Raw genomic sequence first — 22776 nt, 5'->3', positions numbered from 1 at the left:
GGATTGCACTCAGGGCGGGAGGCTGGGCTCCTTGACACCGGTCCGCCATGACAAAGGAGTCGGGACTGTGCGGAGGCACCCGCCTGGGCGGAGCCACGCAGGGGAGGCGGCTGCGGATGGCGCGGACGGAGGTTTCGCACTTGAAAGTCACGGTCTGCGAGGTTCCGCTTCGCCTTCACGACGCCGCGGCCCGCAAAGAGTTAACTGGGTGTGGCGAAGCTCTCCGCAGTGTAGTGGCGAGGCCTCCCGCCCTGTTAGCCGTGAGAAACGCAGGCCACTTCCCCTTGTGCCCAACCGCTGGCTGGGGAGGGAAACCTTTGTCCTGGTTTGAAATCATTTTTCATTAGAGGCAGCACAAACCCGACAACGTTCCTGAGTTCCCAGGAGGAAATTAATTTGCGATCACAAATTTTTACCCGTTGAAATAGTACATCTTACATTCAGTTTAGTTGATTCCTTGTTTAAATGGTGGGGACTCTTAATTTGGTTGGGGAAAAAAATTAGGTTTATCAGAGAAAGGTAAAAGGAGTCAGTTCCCATAGTAGAAGGCTCTTCAGACACTTTGTAATTTAATAGTGTTTTTCGGGATGTATATTTTTCTTTAAAATTTTTTTTTGTGTGCACACTGTGGTTTGGTACCATCTTGGGGTAACTTGGAAGAAAAATGTTGAAATACATTGAATGAAGGCTATGGAAATTTAAAATGAAAGAAAATTAGGTGGGAAGACGGGAAGGTGAGGCTTGAGTATTGCTCAGATTGTGGCTACTGCTCATAGAAACAAAATGTACATTAAGCTTGACACTGAAACACTTGGAACTTCCAATGTGACATGTTTGAGAGTTGAGGATATCTTGGGATGCAAGCATATTTTTTAAGTGAATGCGCATGTGACAAGACTAGGGGTTAGGTGCTGGTTGATGGTTTTTGTATTCATAATTAAGCTCCAATTTGGTGATTATGCCTAATCAGCTGGCCTATGTAAAGATCTAATAGATTCTGGGTGAAGGTAATACCAATTAAAATTTAATGACATGGCTAAATATGAAAATTAAAAATGTGAAGTGCACCAGACTGACACTCGTAATAGTCGAAGTATGATAAAAATTTTAATGTTCAGCTTTTTTGTGTTCGTTTTTGCATTGAGGGGTTTGAGAAGCTGCTTAAATTTGGCTAACTTAAGAGATACTGGAAACAAGCTAAAATTTTTGGCCATATAGGAGCTGGTTTTTAAGGTAGTGCTTTTACCCAGATGTGCTTTGAAAACCTTTAGACCTAATCTTTAGAAGATTGGGATCTTCTAGAGAGGTGAACTAATGCAATCTTAGTTGAAATCTATTACTGTATGTGAATATGCCAGCTTTTCTACTTTAGTCATCTTTTTTTATGAAGTTGTATTTTGTATGAAGAATGTTTCAGTATATCTTGAGGTGTGTATAGAGTTATTAACTACATGTATGATTTAGAATGTGTATATTTAAATGGGAAAAAATTTCTAAGTACTCCTTTTTTCTTCCCGCAGAACATCCAGGCATGGATAAAAACGAGCTGGTGCAGAAGGCCAAACTGGCCGAGCAGGCTGAGCGATATGATGACATGGCAGCCTGCATGAAGTCTGTAACTGAGCAAGGCGCTGAATTATCTAATGAGGAGAGGAACCTTCTCTCCGTTGCTTATAAAAATGTTGTAGGAGCCCGTAGGTCATCTTGGAGGGTTGTCTCAAGTATCGAGCAAAAGACGGAAGGTGCTGAGAAAAAGCAGCAGATGGCTCGAGAATACAGAGAGAAAATTGAGACTGAGCTAAGGGATATCTGCAACGATGTACTGGTGAGGCTTGACCTTTATTATAACGTAGGGGTCCTATCTTGAGTATCAGTTACAGTACAGTTTTTCTTTCCTTAGTTAATTCTTTTTCTTTTTAAAAAAAGTCAATGTTTAAATGATTTCAGGGTAGTATTTAAAAGTGTTGAAATAATTGTAGGTCAAGTAAAATAAATGCAGTAATTTTCATAATTTCACAAAACCATACATTTGGTTACATTTTATACTAGTTAAAACATTAAGCTGGACTGTACTACCATTTTGAGTCTGGTTATGATGTCTGTAGTTTTAATTGTCTTAAATGTATGTGAGTGTAAGAGTTTTACACGTTTTGTCTTGTGTGGAATGTAATAGGCTCAATGTAGGCACAGGGGCCCTTCTGTGGATCAGCCACTCTAATGATAACGCAGTGAGTCAGCCATGTTGAAAGCTCTGACCCTACAGTTGGTGCTTTCTCCTGATTTAAATGTTGAAAGTCAGCTTTGAGTACTAACAGCCATGGTGAAAGCTTATGAATAACTCAAAAACTTGATTTTCCAGGTTCAAAAATAGTATACCTCTGTGTGGAAACCCTGTGTATCTCAAAAAACTTGAAAATTTGAACATTTTGGTTCATTTTCAATGTCAATGAATTTTTTGATTCAGAAAGTTGAGGTTAATAGAAAATTCAATCAGTTAACATAATGTTTAATTTTAATACACACGAGTACTAGAAAGTTGAGGTTAATCTAATAGAGAAAGTCCAACCAGTTAACGTATTTAATACACTTGAGGGGCTGGGGAGATGGCTCAGTGGAATAAGCGCTTCCCCGGCAAGCGCAAGGGCCCGAGTTCAATCCCTGGTTCCGCAAAAAAAAAAAAAAAAAAGAACATATTTAATACACTTGAGTACTAGTTCTTTAAAGTGGCCTAGGAATTTTTGGGTAATACCAGAAGCGGTTTAAAAAGTAATTGCATTTAGATATCTGTTACACCATGGATGTTACTATGGCGGGGCTCTGGTTTGCAAAAACAGAATATCCTAATTTTTAAAGGCAGGTTACAGAATGCCAGGTGCAGTATATGTGATTTCATAGAACAACTACTGAAACAAGCAATGTGGGACATTTTCTTAAGACTGTCTTTAAAGCTTTTTTTATTCTCATTTAAAGTGGACTCACAGTCCCAGGGTCTTGATGTGATATCTGTCTTAGATGCAACAAAAAAGTTGTAATTTGTCTATGACAGTCGATTTTTAATATGAAGAAAGGAACATTATGCTTTTATCAAGGCTGACATGTATCTTATGATTTGTTAAGGTAATTAAGAATGTTTAAAATTTGAAAAAATTTTGAGATGGGTCTTACTCTGCAGTTCAGGCTGGCCTTAAACTCCCAGTGATCTTACTGCCTCTGCCTCCCTAGCTGCTGGGATTACAAATGTTTTCCACACCCAGCTGTAATTATTTTTTCTATAATAAATCGGGGCGGGGGGGTTTTGCTTACCCTGTTGACTAGTGTTTTCTTTTTTGTGTGTTTCTGTTCGTTTTCTTGAGGTTAGTCCCCTTCATCAACAATTTTCGATAATTTTGGCTTCCAAACACATTGCAAGTTAGAATTTTCCTTAACATTAGTCAGTTTTAGAAATAAAAAGTAATGTGGTTAACACTTAACTTTCTATTAAAAAGCTTACTGGCTATTCCAGGTATGTATTTGCCTAATTCCCAAACACAGTATAAAAGTTCTTGTGAGAGTTTTTCTAGGGGAAGACTCATAGCTTTTAATTTTGCCTCTGTTTGGTGTCTTTATGAAGAAAAAGTTAATTTCCTAGTCAGAGTAGATGAGAATGGGTCTTTAATCTTTTAAAGACAGTTAAGAAGATCCATTTTTATTAATTTTAGTAGTTATGTTTACCTTAGAATGATACCGGCTTCTAACAAAGTCTAAATGAAGTTTTCATTTTAAAAGTTTAGCGTGTGAATGGTTTAGACAATTTACAGAGCAATTCTGTTACCTTTTACTTACATAGTTCATAGTAATGGATAGATACTCTAGTACTTGGTAAAATAAACAAGAAGGGCTTTTGAGAAAGTGAATAGTAGTTAGAATTAGGTCATCCGTGCTGCTGTTTTTCTACATCATTTTTATTTCAGCCTACAAATACTCACTGTTAATACATACCTTGATTCTTTGCAAGTGAATTTAATTACCATGTTTTTCAAAGAGATCGTATTGACATAGAAACGTGTAGGCAGAGCTGATACTTGAAAAAATTTTCAACTATTGTACTTGATAAAAATATGCATATTTTTATTTTGAGAAAAATTATTATAATACTTTGGCAGAATTAATGTTTCTGGCTGGTATTAATAGACCAAATTGGCTAAGAAAATACCTTCCAGCCTAATTGCTGGAATTTTTCCTGATTTTTTTCCTTTATATCTTCAGTAACTCATTTTTATTATGTGTATTATCAAGTTTATATGCCACTTGAGAACAGATTCCTTCCTTGTCGGAAGGAGTTGCAGAGTATTACTGGTATTTGGGGATGCTCACTGCAGCAGTCTTCACAACGTGGACTTTGTTAGTTGCAGAAAGATCAGAAAGCCTTTTTTTCTCATTTGAAATTGAAGTATTTGAACTAATGCAGTTTGCCCTTCATACCAGGTGCTTAGGACAAATGGGGTCTTGGTTGAGAGGGCCTCAGCCACTAGTGATAATACCTGGTACTTCTGCATAAATCTGGTAGATGCAGTCAAAGTTGGGTAATTTTTGTCTTGCAAATAAGATGTAAAAATGAGGGAATATATACAAGAAAGCTTCATTCAATGCCTATTGCATAAAAACCTGAAGATTATTAGTCAAACCAGTTTTGCATTGTGGAACTCATTCAATAGTTAGACTGTCTATAATAGTGCACATGGGTCTCTTGCAGTCCATGTGAATTTTCTGGGGTGGGCAGGCAGTTGAGCCTATCAGTTTCAAATGTTTCATTTAAAGTTTTAAAAGCCACTGATACAGGGCAAATACTGGCTTCCGGTGCTTGTAGGCGGCCTGAGAGAGGAAGCAGTAAAGTCTGTCTTCACTTAACAGTTGGCAGCAGTAATTGAATAACTATAACAGTGACTCAGGTTAACTTGACTGAGGTGTACTTGATTTGCCTGGGAGTTTTAAGGTGTGGTTGCTGAGCACTGGTTAATCTCCAGCCCACAGAACCACACTGCTGCAAGTAGGACCAAGACACCAGACAACTTTTCAGTGCTCCCCACTCTGAATCTAATTAGGCCTTTTAAACTGCTATATTAGGTTAGTTTTTAAGTTGAGTGGCACTAGGCAGTTCATTTGTTGGAGTAAGAGCTTTTCAGAAGAATTATGCGTTGCTATACCCACTTTCTGTTATAATTACAGTATTCGCATGTCTCTGTCATATATTGATTTTGAAGTACAAAGAACCTACATGATGTAGACACCTACAGTGCCTTCCAAGAAGGAGCAGTTGAACAGTATCTTTTAGGTAATTTCATTAGTCTTTTAGTAAGTGTTAGTACTCAGGTATTTTGTACGGTTGGGAAGACTGAAGAATATGGAGTGCATGTGATAGAAATAAAAGGAAGATGATCCCAAAGGTAGGTCTTCCTTGTTTGGCATGGAGAAAAACTGGATCAAGAGCAACCAGTTAGCCTAACATAATATTAAGCAGTACTTAAAAGAATTGGGTCCAGCCCATAAGGGCTTACTGATGACCTAGAGATGTTTGTTAACAGTATGAATTGTGAAAGTAGTTAAAAAGTTAACTAAAAGAAAAGGGTTTCTGACCAGAATTAGAATGAAGAATCTGAGAAAAGTCTAATGATGTAGGAAGAATCTGTACTACAAGATAATTGCACTCTGACTTTGTCCATTCTCTGGCCCTAACATATCTGCTTGAATTAGGAAAGTGAGGAGTAAGCCATCTTCAGGGTTGTAGTAGCTTACAGCTTTTTGCCTTTTGATTTTTGTGTGTTTAATGAGCAGCAGTTTATTATTCAAAGAGATCCTATGACACCTCAAGCTTCCTAGTTGGTTACTTGAAAAACAACTAAAATATGATCATATTTAGCTTTAGTCACCAATTTTAAGTTAAAATGTGTATTCATTTGCCTGTTTCCATGAGATCTCTTCCAAATCCTTTTGCAATTTCATTAGGTTACACTTAATGACAACTAATTGTCAAGATATAGTTTGGGAAACAAATATTTCTTGGTAAGTATGTCATTGTTTTAAAAGGTGATTGCCTGGAGCATATAGCTCCGAGATGTGGGCTTCAGTCAGTGAAATAGAATTTACAAATCCAGCAAGAGATGAGACTCAAAGAGATGGATATAGGTCTGATCGTGAAAGGCCCACTGTATGCTATAAAAGTAAGCATTAGAGACTTGAAGGACTGTGGAAAATACTTTCAAATGAAAGAGAAGACAGCAAATATTGCCTTATAAAAATAAGGTTGGTAGGGGCTGGGGAGATGGCTCAGTGGAGTAAGTGCTTCCCTGGCAAGTGTAAGGGCCTGAGTTCAATCCCTGGTTCCACCAAAAAAAGAAAAATAAAGTTGGTAAATATGTAAAAATAGTCTGTTTTATAAAGAAATTAGAACATCTTAATAGCAGAGTATGTTCTCAGTGCCTTCTATCAGTTCGTCACCCATGGTTTAATATTTTTACAGATCAGCTATGAAAGGCAGGGTTACGTCCTACCTCACACTAACTCCAGCTTTATTGATTCTTGCACATAAAGGGAGCCTAGTAGAGAAAATAAATGGTTTTGTATAACCTTTACAGTGTTTATTTCATCATAAATTTTTGTTCCCAAAATAGATGGCACAGTTATCCTGAAGCATGTGTGAGGCAGAGTCCAAATGATGGGTGTTTTGTTATCAACTAAGATAAATGTGTGGTCCCTTAAAATTTTGCTAAGGCTTTTAAAAGTTTTTCTAGGATCCTTAAACCTGTTTCATTCCTTTTCCCATAGCTCTTGCTTTACTCTTCAACAGTTTTACATTGGGGACAAACTGTTGTCACAGGACTTGGGACTGCTATTATTTTCAGTATGCTTAAAGTCAAAGTTTGTCTTCCTTTTGAAACTACCTGCCCTAATTTTTTCTCGGTGCAAATTGCTTTTGCTGTGATTACATTCCTGCTGGTAATCAGTCATTTGAATATGTTCCCATGGGTGGTTCCCAGGAGAAGTACACATTGCAAAGTAAAAAAGAAATGATACTGTGCACATAAACTTGTCTACTCCTAATGTGCAAAAGCTCACGTACAAACCTGAAGTTGCTATATTTATTGTTTTCCTAGTTTTGTTGTATAGGTATTTTACTGTAATCTGTCTAAAACACTGCCATCCTTCCCAATATCTCTTGCACAGAGCTGTTAGCTATAGCTTGGTCTTCTTTCTCTGGTGCTAGTCTTTGCTAATTCTCTTCTTTATGGTTTGAGGGTTTCAGCTTCATCCTCTGATTCAGAACTTAATTTTAGTATTGATAGCTAAGTCATGTTCAACTTAAGGGGACTGACTTCATTCAGTCCTTCATTCTCCTTGAAAAGCTGGGCCATTGATATTTGTACCCTGAAGGAGTGTGATACACTTTGCTTTTAGATGGTACAAACTTGAATTTAGCATGTGGAGAATGTCATGCTGAACCAGCGTAAGTCAGCATTTCCCATTTTACTGGGAACATTTTTGTGCAAGGGTCATTCTCTATTTCTCTTAATTCTCTATCGCATTTAATTTATAGCAAAGACCCAATGTTTATAGTGTAAGAATTTCACTTTATTTGACTTACTTAATGATTTGGGACATTATTAAAGTTTGGAGCTGGCTATCTGCTCAGGGACAGTAGCCACATGTTTCTTAAACAGCCAGGCAGAGGTTGCTCAGAAAACAAAGATACTGGAGAAGCTTTCAGCAGATATTCTTAAACCTATCAGTGTTCCACACCATCAAAACCCAGAGATGGGGGGCGGAATCCACAATCTTTAGGATCTGATGTTGTTCTCAAGGCATCCACTAGTAGTTGATGTTTCTCATTAGCTACAATTCCTCTTCTGAGTAAGATCTGCTTCTTGATCCCAGCCCCATGAACTGTCAGCTTCTCCGCCCTCTTAAAATGTTATAAATACCATTTTTCAAATTTTGGAATGACATAATTGCATTGCATTCAACTCAGACACCTAATGAAAATCCACCCAGAGTATATTACAATTTTAAAGATGATTCTGTGGAATTGACAGTTGAGGACAGTCTTACATAGGTGGGCTATTGAATGTTTAGACTAGGAAAAGCAAGTTCTTGATTTACTTTGGTAAGTAGTAATACTGAGCAATATGTTGGGCAGTGCAAAGTCATCACACTTTTGTTGAGTAATGTCTTCTTACTTCCTCTCTGTACTTATTTGAAAGAAGGGATTGAATTGTTAGACTGTAGTTGGATCATGGGAATAAACCTGTCTTATTTTAAGATGGTGATAAATTTAGTACAAGTTATGCAGATATAACCATGAAACTTTAATGTTTAATTGACTACCTAAGTTTATAAGCTCCATGACATAAAAAATATAAAAGCCCCAGCTTTTAATTCTATACAAGCTAGAAAGGAAAAAAAAAAAACACACAAAAAGCAATATTGGTTGGAGGAGGGTAGAACTTGGCAAAGCTGGTTTTCAGTCTTTCTAAAAAGGTCTAATAGTTGCACTAGAGAATTTATACACAATGTACATGTGCAAATTTTAAGAACCTATTTAAAAAACCCCAATGTTTTAAACACAACTTTGTATAGAAATAATTGAGGAATGGGCTGTATGTGTCCACTGTATGACTTTCCTGGGCCACACAGGGTGAAGAATTCTGGCAGTGCCGCCTACTCAGTTCTCTTTGGTGCTTCTTGCCATTTTGATTCTCTTTAGGGGTTACATTTTGGGTTTGTTTCTAAAGACACTTGAGTCCTTCAGGAATTACTTTGCCAGCATTAGTGATCCGGAAACGGGTAGTTGCCTGTACTGATTTAACTTGGCAGTTTTTGGTTCTGCTTGGTTAGCCATGCATCCAATTGATTTTTTACAAAAATCAGCACTACGCATTTCTAGCAGCATTAAGTTTTGTGCTGACATCTTGCTTAATTTTGAACAGAAATATTTACATTTAGGGGTGTAATTAGTATTTATTAATGGAGTAATAGGCTTGTATCAAATTTTTTGTTGATGTTTAAGTAAATGCTGAAAATTCACTGCCTCTTCATTGTTGGAAAAATGAATTGTTACACTGCGGTGGAAATCCTTTTATTCTTCAGTCTTGTTGCTGAAGTTAAACAGCTATCTCTGGATGATCTCTGTTGCACATTTAAAATTTCACAACAAAATACAAATACAATTCAATCAGACATTTCATGGAAAGTTCCAGACAGTTTACTAAATTCTTGGGCGGGCCAAATGGCTCAGAGGATCAAAGCTCCTGCTTAGGCAGACCCCTGCGGGCTGTGCTGGCCCCGCCCCCATTGAGACTGGGCTTGGTCGCCCGCCTGTAATCCCAGCTCTTTGGGAGGCTGAGCACAGGCGGATGGATCACTACGAGTACGATCTACATAGTGAGACCCTGTAGACCCTTACTAAAAATACAAAAAAAAAAATCAGTAAAAATAAATTATTGATACCATCCCATGTCATTACAGGATGTTGACAGCTAAGTGGTTGGTTGGAAGCAACAGGAAGATCCAATTAAGAGAAAAATGAAAAGTTGCTCCGGCCACAAGGGGGAGTAAGAGACTAATTTTCACAGTAATGGGCCCTCCTGCAAAAAATTAGTGGATTTACTTTCATTTTAGAATTGTAAGAGCTGTAGGAAGTTTTGTAGAATAAAGTAAAAAGTTGTAAGGAAGTTGCCTGTATTCATGAAAGAATTTCTACATTGTGCTTGAGAATTGCAGTGAAATTATATTTTTGAAAGGAAGATGCTTTGTTTTTGAGTGGCATTTGTGGAGGACAGTATGTTGTGAGTTTTTAAAATACTAAACAGGGAGTTGAAAAAAAAGAGTTGAATCTTAAAGAATTCCTCAGATGAGTTGAAAGAACATCCACATGGCATTTGCATTTCACCAGATCAAAACCTTTGATGCCCAGAGGGTCAGTGATTTATTTTAAGTCATATCAAACATGTTCTTGTTTTTAATCTCTTATGTAATATCACCTTATCAAAACTTAATTCTTTTGCAAGATAACATGGTTATGAGAGGAAGAGGGGGTTTTCAATAACCAAGAAACACTACCCCCTCTGAATTTTAAACACAAAGGCTTTTTTTAGATTTTATCCGAAGAGTTTTATAATAATTACAATAACAGTATGGTTGAGGGCTCTTACACCTCAAGTTCTTGCCACCTTCTCCCTTTTAGCCTTGAAGTGGGAAGCTGTCCTCTGTGTGAAAGGAGGCATTTCTGCATTCTGATGTCTTTCGTTGTTTGTGCAGAATAAGCCATGACAGTACAATCTTAAGAGGTCATAAAGGATTGGGTTTTTTTCCACTCGTATTTGAGCATTGTAGCATCATCTTAAATGTAGCTCAGCTGTATTTTCAGTCTTCATGAAATTAAAACAACCCTTAGGGAAGTACTCTTTAAGGCAAAATGAGAACATTTTTTCTCCCTTACTTTTCTTCACAAATGCATCATTTTGTATGCCATTTCTTTAGGAATACTCCTTAGAATACTTTTTTTAGAGAATTGACAATGTTAAATAAGCAGTGGGGGCTGGGTGTAGTGGTGTATACTGTAATTGTTGAAGGCAAAAACAGCATTGCTGATAGTTCAAGGCAAGCCTGAACTACATAGTGAGACTTTGTCCTTAAAAAAAAAAGAGAGAGAGAGAAAAATATCTGCTGTACCTGTGCTTGTCTATATGTCTCTAGTTCTTTGTTTTCATTTTGAAGTGATTTTAGATTTAGGAAAAAAATAGAAAAATACAGTGGTATGAAGAACTTGATATATTCATTCTTCAACTTCTCAGTTGTTAACATGTTATATAACCACAATATAATTTTAAACCAAGAATAAAATAATTAGAAAAGTCTTACATAGCCTGAAGATCTGTTTAAATTTCAGATTGTACCACCATATTTTCTTAGTGATTTCCAGATGTTTTGAATTTTATTTTTCCTTCAATATAGATCAGTTTTTAGTCTTTGCCTTTCATAATGTTGCACTTTATCAAGACTGCTGCCAAGTTATTATGTTTTTTTGTTTTTTGTTTTTGCGGAACCAGGGATTGAACTCAGGCCCCTGTGCTTGCCAGGGAAGCGCTTATTCCACTGAGCCATCTCCCCGGCCCCAAGTTATTATGTTTTGTACTATGATTTCTCATTATCATTGTGTTTTAGGCAGTTCCTGGAAGCAGTACTGTGCCTTCAGTAAATCATATTTGAAGACAAATAATAACGCTGCTTACCTAGTAATACGTTACACTTAAACAACAGTGAGAATTGCTAAAAATGTTATGTGTTGTAAATATATCTGTTGGATTGTTCAGCGTAGATACCCTGGACCTCACCTGGTAGTACAAACCTATAATCCTAGCTCCTGGGAAGGAGGCCAAGGTAGGAGGATCATGGGCAAGTTGGAGGCCAGCCCGGGCTATGTAGTTAGCTCAAGGCCAGCTTGGAGAACAGAGTGAGACCCTGTCACAAAAAAGACATCCTCCAATTGTAATTACTTTGTCAAAAGGTATGTACTAAATGTATTTTTGTCGACGTGCTTTCCAACTAAGTTGTCAACTTAATGAGGTTATTCAAAGAAGAAAATAGGATCAGCTATATAACTTGTGATTTTTCTTTGAAATACATTTTTTGTTAGATACGTTCTTTTATTTTAGTTGACAAGCCCAACGAAAGCACTTAGTCCCTAATAGTTTAAATCGAAGTATTTGTGGCAGATGGCCATTTTTTAGCACTGAAGTAATCAAGAAGTACTTCATAATTGGGTATTTGTTTTTAATATTTTTAAAGTTTAGTCTATGTTTTCCTAGTCTATAAATTCTCAGACTTCGCTTTTAAGGAAAGTCAGGTGGGGTTGAGGATATAGCTCAGCAGCACAGTGCCTGCCTGGCATGCATGGGGTCCTGTGTTCAATCCTGGCTTCCCCCATAAAAGAAGAAGGAGGTAGGCGGCAGTGTGACCATTACTAGTCACACTGACTTGAACCACTGAAGTCTGCTCATCAACAAGACAAAAATTAAGGCCCTATTGTAAACATGTTAAGAGCCATCTTGTTCAGCTACTGTTATTTCATTGCTGTGACAAAATATCCGACACCTGAAATGAAGGAAGAAAAGGTTATAAAAGCTCACAGTGGAGGTTTCAGTCCATACTCAGCTGCCACCAAGGCCGAGTGACACATAGTAGAAAGCAGGAGGCAAAGAACAGGAGAGTAAAGGGAGAGGCAGTAGCAGCTCAGGCAGCTAGCTAGCCTCTCTTCCCCTCCTTATATCGCCCCGGGGTGAGCGCAGAACCCATACCCACAATAATCAAAAGCCACCCTGTGACTGCATGAGGCTTTGGGGGGACAGCTAGACACAAATCATAACACTATAAAAGAGATAATGGTAGGGTAGGAAGTAGTTAAAAGTATTTGAGATGCTTTTTTGGGATAAAATGGGAGGATTTCACAATGCTGTAGTGAAATACCGTGATGAAGATTGTATCTTAGAAACTTGCCACTGTATCTTAATTGTCTTAGAAACTTTTGTCACGTCTCTTCTGTTGCTATCTCAGTAGCTAACATGGTCTCCTGACTTCGTTATAAGTCAGTTGAGATTTAATGTTCTAGTGTTTAAAATGGGCAAAATGTCCTTGTGGAGCCTGTAGTGCTAGCTGCTCAGCAAGCCAGTGCTGGAGGATCACTTGAGCCCACAAATTCAAGCCCAGTGTGAGCCATATAGAGATCTTATCTCAAACAGAGTAGGCAAAGAAAGAATGCTTGTGTGTTATCCAGGTGTGGTGGCACACAACTGTAAACCCAGCTCTTGAAGGCAAAAGTAGAGGCAGGATTCCAAATTCAAGCCCATCTGGGTAACTTACTGACTTTGTAAGAACCTGGTTCATAATTTATGAGTGGGCTGAAGCAGTGCACATGTCCTTGTTCAGTCCCCAATAGGCCCCCTACCCCAAGAAGAGAAGTCTGTGAAAAGTTGAAGGTACAAAGCCATAAAATCTTAAGTTACACTGGCTATGTATGATAATTTAGATACTGTAAAACATAGATATTATTCAAAAAGCAAACCTGTGACCTCATTCCGCTTCATTTGAGATAATCTGTTAATCTTTTGGTAATTTCTGTGGTACACAAAGCAGTACATCCTTGAATAGGATCATATACTTTTATTGTTGTATAAGTTGGTTCCTACCCACACGTTGTGATACAGATCTGTGCTTTGTTCCTTGTCGGCATCTGTGTCATATTCTATTTGTGATATAGCATAGTTAGTGTGGTTCTTACAGAAATTAGGATATAGCTTTTTTTCTCTTGCAACTGCAAACTAGACACTAGTGGTATAGACAAAGTAGATGAAGTGTAAGAGCTAGATTTAGGGAGAGCATAGCCTTGGAGCTAAGTTTTGAGAGGTATGTAGAACAAATTTGAATTTTTTCCAAAGCTGTATTGACAAAAGTTGATATTTTAAAGCATATGACATAGCACAGATTATTTTAAATCCACAGGTTTAAAAAATGATGTGCAGGCTTTTGAGAAATCTTTCCAATGGCTCCTTGAGGTTACAGTTTCATGATGATACTAGCATTGGCCTTTATTAACTGTTCTGACTTCAACAATGGGATAGAAGCAAGGGTGGCTGAAACTGCTGATTCTGTAGCACTAATCAAGGCAGTGGTTCATATTGCATCTTTTAATATGCTTCACCTCTGCACTCATCAGTTAAGAGAAAATGTATTAGTGTTCTTGAAGTCAAAAAATTGCAATAGTCCTTACTGATGTTTTTTTTCATGAAGCAAAGTGGAAAGTGCAGTTGTCCCTCTTGTCTGTAGGGATGTGGCTCCAGAACCCTGCTGACCTCTGAAGCTCAGTCCCTCAGATCGTCATGGTAGTATTTGCATGTAATCTCTCCACATTTTCTATACTTTATGTCACCAGTAAATCTTTATGTTGCTCATAAAATGTTAATGCCATTTTAAGTTAACACAATATTGTCGGGGAATGGTTAAGGTGTGTATGTGTTTTACGTATTTTTTTTCAAATATTTTAGAGCCATGGAGGGTAGAAGGCATAAATATAAAACGTGTGGCTATAGTAAGTCACCTTGGGGTGATTGTCTCTATGAAGAATGCTTGCGATGATTTGAGTTACGTGCTGAACCTTATTATTAGCTTGTTTTAATACATCTTGGGACTGGATGTGGTGATGTGTGCCTGTAATCCCAGCACTTGGGAGGCTGAAAACAGGAGGATTACTACGAGTCTGATCTGTGTAATGAGACCCTGTAGACCTTGTACTAAATATATGTATTTTTTTTCAAAGATGCAGCTCACAGATTTATTCATGCCACATAGTAGGTGGTACCTGCATAAGCGTATGAGTGATATTTTGTGTTTTGCTGTAACATGGTTTATGTTTACAGGCAGGCTGATGCTTTACCTGTGTGCAGTGAGCTGCCTAAAGATAGCCATGGGTAGGCATTGAACTTGAACCTTTGTAAGGCTTTGGCGGGGGGACCGCTGACTTTATAAATGGTGAAGCTCATCACCCCCATTTCTTCCTATCTGGTAAATCAGGATAGAATGGTACTTCCTGGGCTCCTAGTGTTTTTATACTTCACAGCATCTCCACAGGCCCACAGTGGCAGCTGACCCCACAACCAGCTCTGAGGTGGCAGCTTTCAGGTGTTCTCTCCAGTGAAAGAACTGTAGCCAATCTGAATTCAGAGGTATTTGGCAACCATTTTACAAATTAATGAAGTGAGGAAGATAAGTGGTATGCACATAAAGAGAACTTGAGACCAAAAATTTTTTAAACAAATACAAAGCATTGGTTATTAGTTTTGGGTTTTGGGGGGTTTTTTCTGGAATGGTATCTGTTCAGAAAGAGGTAACTACTATGATTGGGTTAGAAATATGGGAGTTCTTTTTTAAATAAAATTAGTGCCGGGGAGATGGCTCCGTGGAATAAGCGCTTCCCTGGCAAGCGCAAGGGCCTGAGTTCTATCCCCGGTTCCACCAAAAAAAAAAAAAAAAAAATAGTTCACATGAGTGTTCAGAACTAAGGCAGTGTCTGAGTGAATGAATTGAACTGGTTATGGTGTGTATAAGTTGCAGTGTACCCATTTTTTTACGGTAATTTGATTAACTTAAAGAGTACTGAAAGTATGATGGTTTAGATTATTGTTCTTTCCAAAAAGGTGACAGTATTTTCGTTTTAGTTACTCTTCTCTTATTGCTGGGACAAATACCTGACACTCAAGCTTAGGGAAGGAAAGGTAGCTTACAGTTACTGGAGGTTTCCTAGTCTCTAAAGCAGCCTGAATTACATAGCAAGACCTCGAGACACTGCCATCCTGCACCACAGGGTCTGGAAGAGAGGCTGGGGTGCTGCTGTGTCCAGGATGACCCCCTCCACACCTCTAAGCGAAGCCACTGGTCCTAGGGGGAGTAGGGAGGCGCAGGCTGTCATTTTAACCTTCATACCTCTGGCCCTGCCCCTTGAGCCCTGCCCTAGTCTCTGCCCCTCAAGTGGTGACTGCCCCATGATTTACATGAGGCTTTGACACCTAGATACAAACCATAACATAGTCCCTGTGTGTCGGTCTATTCGAAATGCTTTCTAAGCCATCTGCTCATACCCTGTCAAAAAACCAGCAGCCATTGTACACATTGCAGAATTTTGTTAAGTGACAGATTTTAGACAGTAAACATTTCATTTTGTAGTACAAGTTGTTGTAGCACTTTAACTTACCTAATACTGTGCCTACCACTATTTTGCTTTTAAATTCAGGTTCTTGCTCTTGCTTTCATCATACTGTTGTAGTGAACAAATTGTACAAGGTAGTATTGTTTGTTTCACAGGATATTAGGTGCTCCATTTTTTTTTTTTTTTTTTTTTTTTTTAACGCCAAATGCCTTCAAGGCATGACTGGCTGTATTGTGTTGTGGGGATCGAACCCAAGCAACCTGAGCCTGACTGTTTTGTTGAAGCAGCCACTTAAAGAACTGAGCTACCGGGCAGGCCCCCAGGTGCTCCATTTTGAAAATAGCCATCATTCCTTTTCTATTTTACTTCGCTCACCTCTGTTGTGCTATACTGATGCTTTTTGATAACATGTTGCAGCTTTCTTTTGTCCTTAACATTACTCTACATGTGCTTTTCTCCTGTGGCTTCTGAGCCTGGAAATGAGCCTTCATTACTCTTTGATCAGTTTGACAAGCGATTACAATTGCTTCATTTGTGTTATACTTTAACCTGGTCAATTCTGTATTTCCCCTTAAGAGTTGAAACCACATCTGACTTCTATGCATCTAAAAAAGAACTCAAAAAAATAAAAGAGAACCCATTGCCTAGCCTAAACAGGTGACTGATTTCCAATGTTGAACAACTCGTAAGTTGTCTCATTGAACCAAAATTTTCTGTCTTCCTAAATTTTACCAGTCTTTGGTAGTCACTCATGTCCTGCTAATGCTCATCTTCATAGCTGTGCTGGTGTCCTCACTGTCCTTTCGCTTACTCTTGGTGATCTGTAGTTTGTCAGTGCCTGTCTTATTACATTTTTAAAGAACCAGTATACTCTAGATTACTCTTGTTGGTACAGTACGGTACTACATCTTTTTTTTAACTTGGATTCCTAGTTTTGTTGTGAAGTCTTGGGATCACATCCTTTTCAGTAGGCATAACAGCCCATAGAGGCAGAAAAACATAGCATAATGTTAGTACTAGTGATCCTGTCTAGTTGGAGGCGTGCCTTTACAAGCTAGCTGAGTTTGAGCACTTCACATTGTTGGGTTCCACTGATTTGTATAAAATGAGGGATAATTATAATTCGCACATCATGGATGGGGATACGGAAGAGTCAAATCACAGAAAATAATAAAAATAGTAATAATGTTATGATTCCATATTGAATTGTAGGGCTTTGTCTTGGTTATCAAAAGCTATACAAAACTGATTTATTCAAAACTGATTTATTCCTTGTGGTTCTATGGATTGGCAGGACTATTGGACAGTTCTCCACATGTTACCTGTTACTGGCTGTGGTCATTACTGCTGCATTGAGCTAAGATTTCAAGCTGGGCCTGAAATACCTGATAAGCCTTCACTTAGGGGTTGTGGCTGGCTAGATCATTTTGTTGGCTGGGTACCTTCTGCAACTTTTTAGGGTCAGCATTTTACCAGAAACATTTTGTCATCTTTCGGTCTGCAGGCCAATAAGTAAGGAGCCCTCCTGTGGGTTCTGGTTAGTAGCTTTCAGTTGTTAAATGGCAAATTCAGTGGTTAGCTTAAGGGAAGGTACACTTAACTTATTAATGCCTAGGCAACTTGTTCAGCATGAGATAGCTCCAGTGTAAAATAAGACATTTTTAGGGATACAAAAAAAATCCTTTTGCCTTTTTGGGGGCCTGCCCCTTAGCTCAGTTCTTTAAGTGGCTGCTTCAACAAAGCTGTCAGGCTCAGGTTGTTGCAGTTCGATCCCCACAACTCAAGCCAGCCAAACCTGCCCTGAAGGCGTTCTGGGGAAAAAAAAAAAATCCTCCTTTAGGGATACAGAAGTTATTACTCATAAAAATAAGTCCTTTTAGTGACATTTGTGAACACAGGGCCTAAAGAAGTTATTAAATTTCCTGGTGTAGCTTTAAAATTTTAGCATTTTAAATGACTTATTCTTTTACATATGCTTATAGTCATATAAATAGATGCTTCTGAGGGTAACTGCCTTCAAGTATACAAACCAAGCATTAGATATTTTTTTCCTTGTAAGAACTGATTTATTTGGAACTCAAGCCAGTTGAAATTAGCCATCATTCTAATTTCAAGAGTTTGCTGGGTGTGGTAATAGAGGATTTTTTAAAATGCCTGTCTCATTTGGTGCTGCAGTTTTTCTTCTCGTTAACTAAAAACACTATTCCACTGTCTCCCCAACACATCTATACGCCTTAAATCAGTTGTAGAGGGTAATTTTTAGTATGTGAAAATTAAAATAAGCTTAAATTCTTAATAGCTTTAAACAAAACTATAAGATGATATTATAGGTTTTATCTGCTGTTTAGGGACAGTCTAAACAGATAAAAATCATTTTGATTGTAACAGGGCTGCTCTTCAGATCCATAAATTTCATAATCCTTTCACTGTCTGGAAAATTGTACCTATTTTCTAGCTGTGTTCTTATAAATGAAGTAGTTCATTTTGTACAGCTTCCTCCAGCATGGATTGATTGTATGAGTCATATTATTATTTGCTGCTTTATCATCCCCTTAGAGTCCTGAAAAGTTCATCTTGTAGGTTCCCTCTAAGGTCATAATTACAGTACTTTTAAATGGAATTTATCTACTCATTAGTAATTGTTCTTATTAAATATGAGCTATCTTCATATTCTAAAGCTAGCCTGTGAGTAAATATGTGGTGGGGACCTATATTCATTTGGGTCATCCTTCAGTAAGCTAAATACTAATTTCAAATCTTTTTTAAATATTGCTGCCCAAAGTATTTTGCAACCTTTGTTGTTTTTTGAGTCAGGATTCACTATGCAGTTCAGGCTGGCCTTGAACTCAGTGTAACCCAGGCTGGCCTCGAATTTGCAGTGATCTCTTTTTCCTTGACCTCCAAGTGTTGGGATTATAGGCCTGTGCCTCCTCACCCAGCTCAGCTTTCTGCCAATGTAAACCACAAATTCAATTATGTTATTGGCAATGACTGTCTATACTATGTGCTTAAGAAATGTAATTACTTTTGTAAATGTTTCATGCTTAGTACATCTATTTCTTTTCTTCCTAAGTCTCTTTTGGAAAAGTTCTTGATCCCCAATGCTTCACAAGCGGAGAGCAAAGTCTTTTATTTGAAAATGAAGGGAGACTACTACCGTTACTTGGCCGAGGTTGCTGCTGGTGATGATAAGAAAGGTAGGCTGCGTTTGTTTTAAACCTATTGGCTGAATGTGTATAAAATACCACAGTATAGAATTTTTTTTTTTTAATTAGCCCTGGATGATAAGCAGTGGTGCTTTCTTTGTGGGTTACAATACTACCTAACATTGGTATTCTAAAATAGCTGCTTTCTAGCCGGTTTTATGTACAAGGATGTTTCCTCACAATTTTAAGAAATTGGCCATAGCGTAACTGAGGAGTGTTACAAACTACTTACTAAAAATACAATAATAATGGGATTACAAAGTTCTATTTGTCTGGACTAGTGGCTCCTTTGGTGACCCAGCACACACTGGGTTTTACACCTGAGGTATTAAATGAAAGGTTTGGTTTGAAGAATGAAGGTGACATGCACACTTAGTCCATGTGTTTGGGTATGTTTTATTATCCAGGGATTGTGGATCAGTCACAACAAGCATACCAAGAAGCTTTTGAAATCAGCAAAAAGGAAATGCAACCAACGCACCCTATCAGATTGGGTCTGGCCCTTAACTTCTCCGTGTTCTATTACGAGATTCTGAACTCTCCAGAGAAAGCCTGTTCTCTGGCAAAGACAGCTTTTGATGAAGCCATTGCTGAACTTGATACATTAAGTGAAGAATCATACAAGGACAGCACGCTAATTATGCAATTACTGAGAGACAACTTGACAGTAAGTACTTAATACAATCAGTAATGATTAATGTGGCTGAAGACAGCATATTTTACTACAAGGAGTATTTCTAGACTTTTCAAAAATTAAATATATACCATCTGTTAAAACTATATGAAGAAAACCGTTACAGAAACAATAACGAGCACTGAATTGAACAGTTATTAGTTGACATTTATTTTAAAAATCTGAATTCTAAAAGTTTTATCTATCATTATCGATTTTGAGTGATGTAAACTTATTTTTTGTGTCTTGAGTGTTTCTGTTTTAGTCATGGAAGTGTAGTGTTTCATGTCCTAACAGGCTGTATTTAAATTCTTTCAAGGGTTGGGGATGTAGCTCAGCAGTGCAACTCCTGTCTAGCAAGCGCGAGGCCTAGAGTTCGATTCCCAGTACCAAAAAAGAAAATGGTTTTTTAAAAAAAGTCCCTTTGGAAAAGCCAGGGATATACCTCAGTGGTGTAAGTGGCTGCCTGGCAAGCGCAAGGTCCCAAGTTGGATCCCTGGTACTGGGAAGAAAAAAATAAAAATGACATGACTATTTGGGCTGGCCAGTTAGCTCTGCGGAATAAAGTGCTTGCTTAGGCAGAGCATAAGGGCCAGAGTTTGATCCCCGACGTGACACTATGCCGGCCCCACCCCCAGGTGTGCTGAGATGGTGATTGAGACTGGGCGTGGTGGCACACGCGCCTATAATACCAGTGCCTGGGAAGCTGAAAACAAGGAGAATCACTACATGTGCAGTCTGTATAGTGAGACCTTGTAGACCCTGTACTAAATACATAAAAAAAATACTTCAAAAATGGGGTATTTGTACACTGAGTTGCCTCTAAATTTGTGGAGATAGTGATTAATATCAGAAAATGTAGAAATTTTTAGATAGCCTGAGCAAAAATAATTACTTGTCCTATTTTAAAAAGAGGAAGAAAGGGTCAGGGAGCGAGCTCAGTGGCATAATTGCCTGTCTAACAAGCACAGGGTCTCATGTTTGATCCCCAGTACCACAAATTAAAAATAAAAAGAGGAAGTGACTTATGGAAAGTAATGAATGTCCTTGGTGTATATTCCAGATAGCAAAAAGAACCCTGATGTCAAAACTAGAGAAGTGAATAGTAATTCCTTAATGGTTCTAAATATTTCTCTAAATAAATAAAATGAGTACTGTCTTTGAAGTTTTGAGCCATAGATCAAAAAATTATCAGGGGTCTGCTGTGTGTCAGGTAGAGGTAAAAATTTGACATTGTAATGTGCTATGGGCTTTAGGGCTTATTTTTTGTTGATTATCATTTTATTGGGTTTACTTCCAATTGTGTGGTAGTTTATTTCCAATTAAGTAGCTAGCACTATTTTTTAAATCTATTTGATACAGGATCTCGCTACACAGTTCAGACTGTTGTGTCTAAACCTCCCCAACACGGGGGTTACAGGTGTGTGCCACCTTGCCAGGTTTTGGGGCTGACATGGCATTCAGTACCAGGCATCATGCTTGAGTCCTTGAGCTTGCCAGGCCAAGCTATCTCCTCAGCCTACTAGCACCATCTTAATAAGTGTAATTTAAGGATGTCTGCAAACATGTGAGGTTTTTGTTGTTGTTTGTTTTCATGGTGGTAGGTTTTGTGTTGGGGGTTGTTTTATCAAGAAAATAAGCTGTAGTAAAGAATGAAACAATCTTGAGCCCAGCAAGACAGGCAAGCCTCTTGAGTTTTATCCTTTACTCAAATCTAATGTAGTTTTGTTCAGATAATAGCACTCAGTTTAGCTGATATAAAGAATAGGACTTTCCTGGTTTGAAGTAATGAGATGGAATTTTAAAAGATGAAATTTGAGACTTCCCTGTGGACCAGGCCTCATCTAATACCTGTATCAGCTGAATTTTGGTATCAGCGTATAGCATGAAGGCTACAGCATAACAGTTGAAAAGAAAACCACAGATTGCCATTCTCATTATTTTTCCTGAACCTTAACATCAGCTATAATTATTTTAGGTTAATACTATTTGTTAAGTAATCTGAACCTGTTTAGCCAAGATTCTCAGTACATTACTCCAAAAAGAGAACTGTCTTGTATCTAGTTTTTAATGTTTATGGAAAACTTTGTCCTTGAAGATTAAAACTAGGAAGGCATAAGAGACATTATCAAGTTTCTCTTACACAACCCCTTGTTTAACAGGAGCACACTGGCTACAAGTGGTCATTTGGCTCCCCTTAGGACCTTGGAAGTAGTCTTGTTTCCAGGCCAGAGATACATTTAATTCGTGGAACTAATGTATTATGTGGGGAATAGAAAAATACAGTTAGGTAGGATCTCACCCTCGTTTTGTAAGTCTCCCAAAACGTTGAGATCATCTTGACTCAATCTTTTAATAAAACATCAGTTAAAAATATGAATGATTAAGACTTAAAATTGAAGCAAGTTTTTAAAGTTATTTTTTAACCTGTTGAAAGATTGCACCATTGATTAAAATAGAATCCATAATCCTGTCACACCTTGAGACAATTCCATTTATACTTCTTAGAATATAGTGTTCTGACCATTTTGTTTATTTTGAGTTATACAAATAGATGAAAGTATGTTTTTCTAAGTTTAAAATGTTAAAAAAGCTGAATTTGTGTTTTAGTTCAGAAAACATTGACTTTCATGCCTGACTTTCTTTTAGGTAGGACTCAATGTGTAAGTTCTTAAGGAAGAATAGTCAGCCTTACTAGTTAAGAAGTAAATTAGATAATTATAATTGAGTTACTTCTAACATGCTCTATTCATATCTCACATTTGGGCTTCTCTGGACAATCTGATGTTCTGGTAGTCACTGATACTTAGTGGGCTTTTTTTAATAACTTTTTTTTGTAATTTGTCTTCGCTTTCTATGAGTGACTGAATTCTTTTAATCTGACCATGTTATTTGAAGACATGGTGTATCATATTCATATTTACAAGCTGATTGGGGGAAAAAATTAATGTATTAAGGTATTTTCCTATCCAAAAGCCGTTATATATAGTGCTATATTTCTTAAGAATTTTTTTCTAGTTAGAACATATGGTTACATCCTGGGACCTTGGCATATATATGAAATTTTGTTGTTTTTTTTCCAAACTGAAACACGCTGAAAACCTTTTCTTTCTTTACTAGTTGTGGACATCGGATACCCAAGGAGATGAAGCTGAAGCAGGAGAAGG

The 22776-nt window shown here is 37.7% G+C and overlaps 1 protein-coding gene across 1 annotated transcript in view; it reads left to right on the top strand.

Moving 5' to 3' along the window:
* Ywhaz (tyrosine 3-monooxygenase/tryptophan 5-monooxygenase activation protein zeta) overlaps positions 1-22774 on the top strand; it is a gene marked incomplete at its 3' end in the record, with an annotated part of 23768 nt that extends 994 nt beyond the window's left edge. Inside the window, exons 2-5 of the mRNA XM_004640091.2 lie at positions 1521-1825; positions 18804-18927; positions 19344-19603; positions 22730-22774. Coding sequence (XP_004640148.1) covers positions 1532-1825; positions 18804-18927; positions 19344-19603; positions 22730-22774 — 723 coding nt within the window. The remainder of the gene's footprint in view (positions 1-1520; positions 1826-18803; positions 18928-19343; positions 19604-22729) is intronic.
* Positions 22775-22776: the final 2 nt, after the last annotated feature.

This window comes from Octodon degus, unplaced genomic scaffold (assembly GCF_000260255.1).
Source record: "Octodon degus isolate 3935 unplaced genomic scaffold, OctDeg1.0 scaffold00118, whole genome shotgun sequence".
Lineage (NCBI taxonomy): Eukaryota > Metazoa > Chordata > Mammalia > Rodentia > Octodontidae > Octodon > Octodon degus.
Note: the sequence above shows the minus strand (reverse complement) of the source record. Positions and strands in the feature narration are given on the sequence as shown.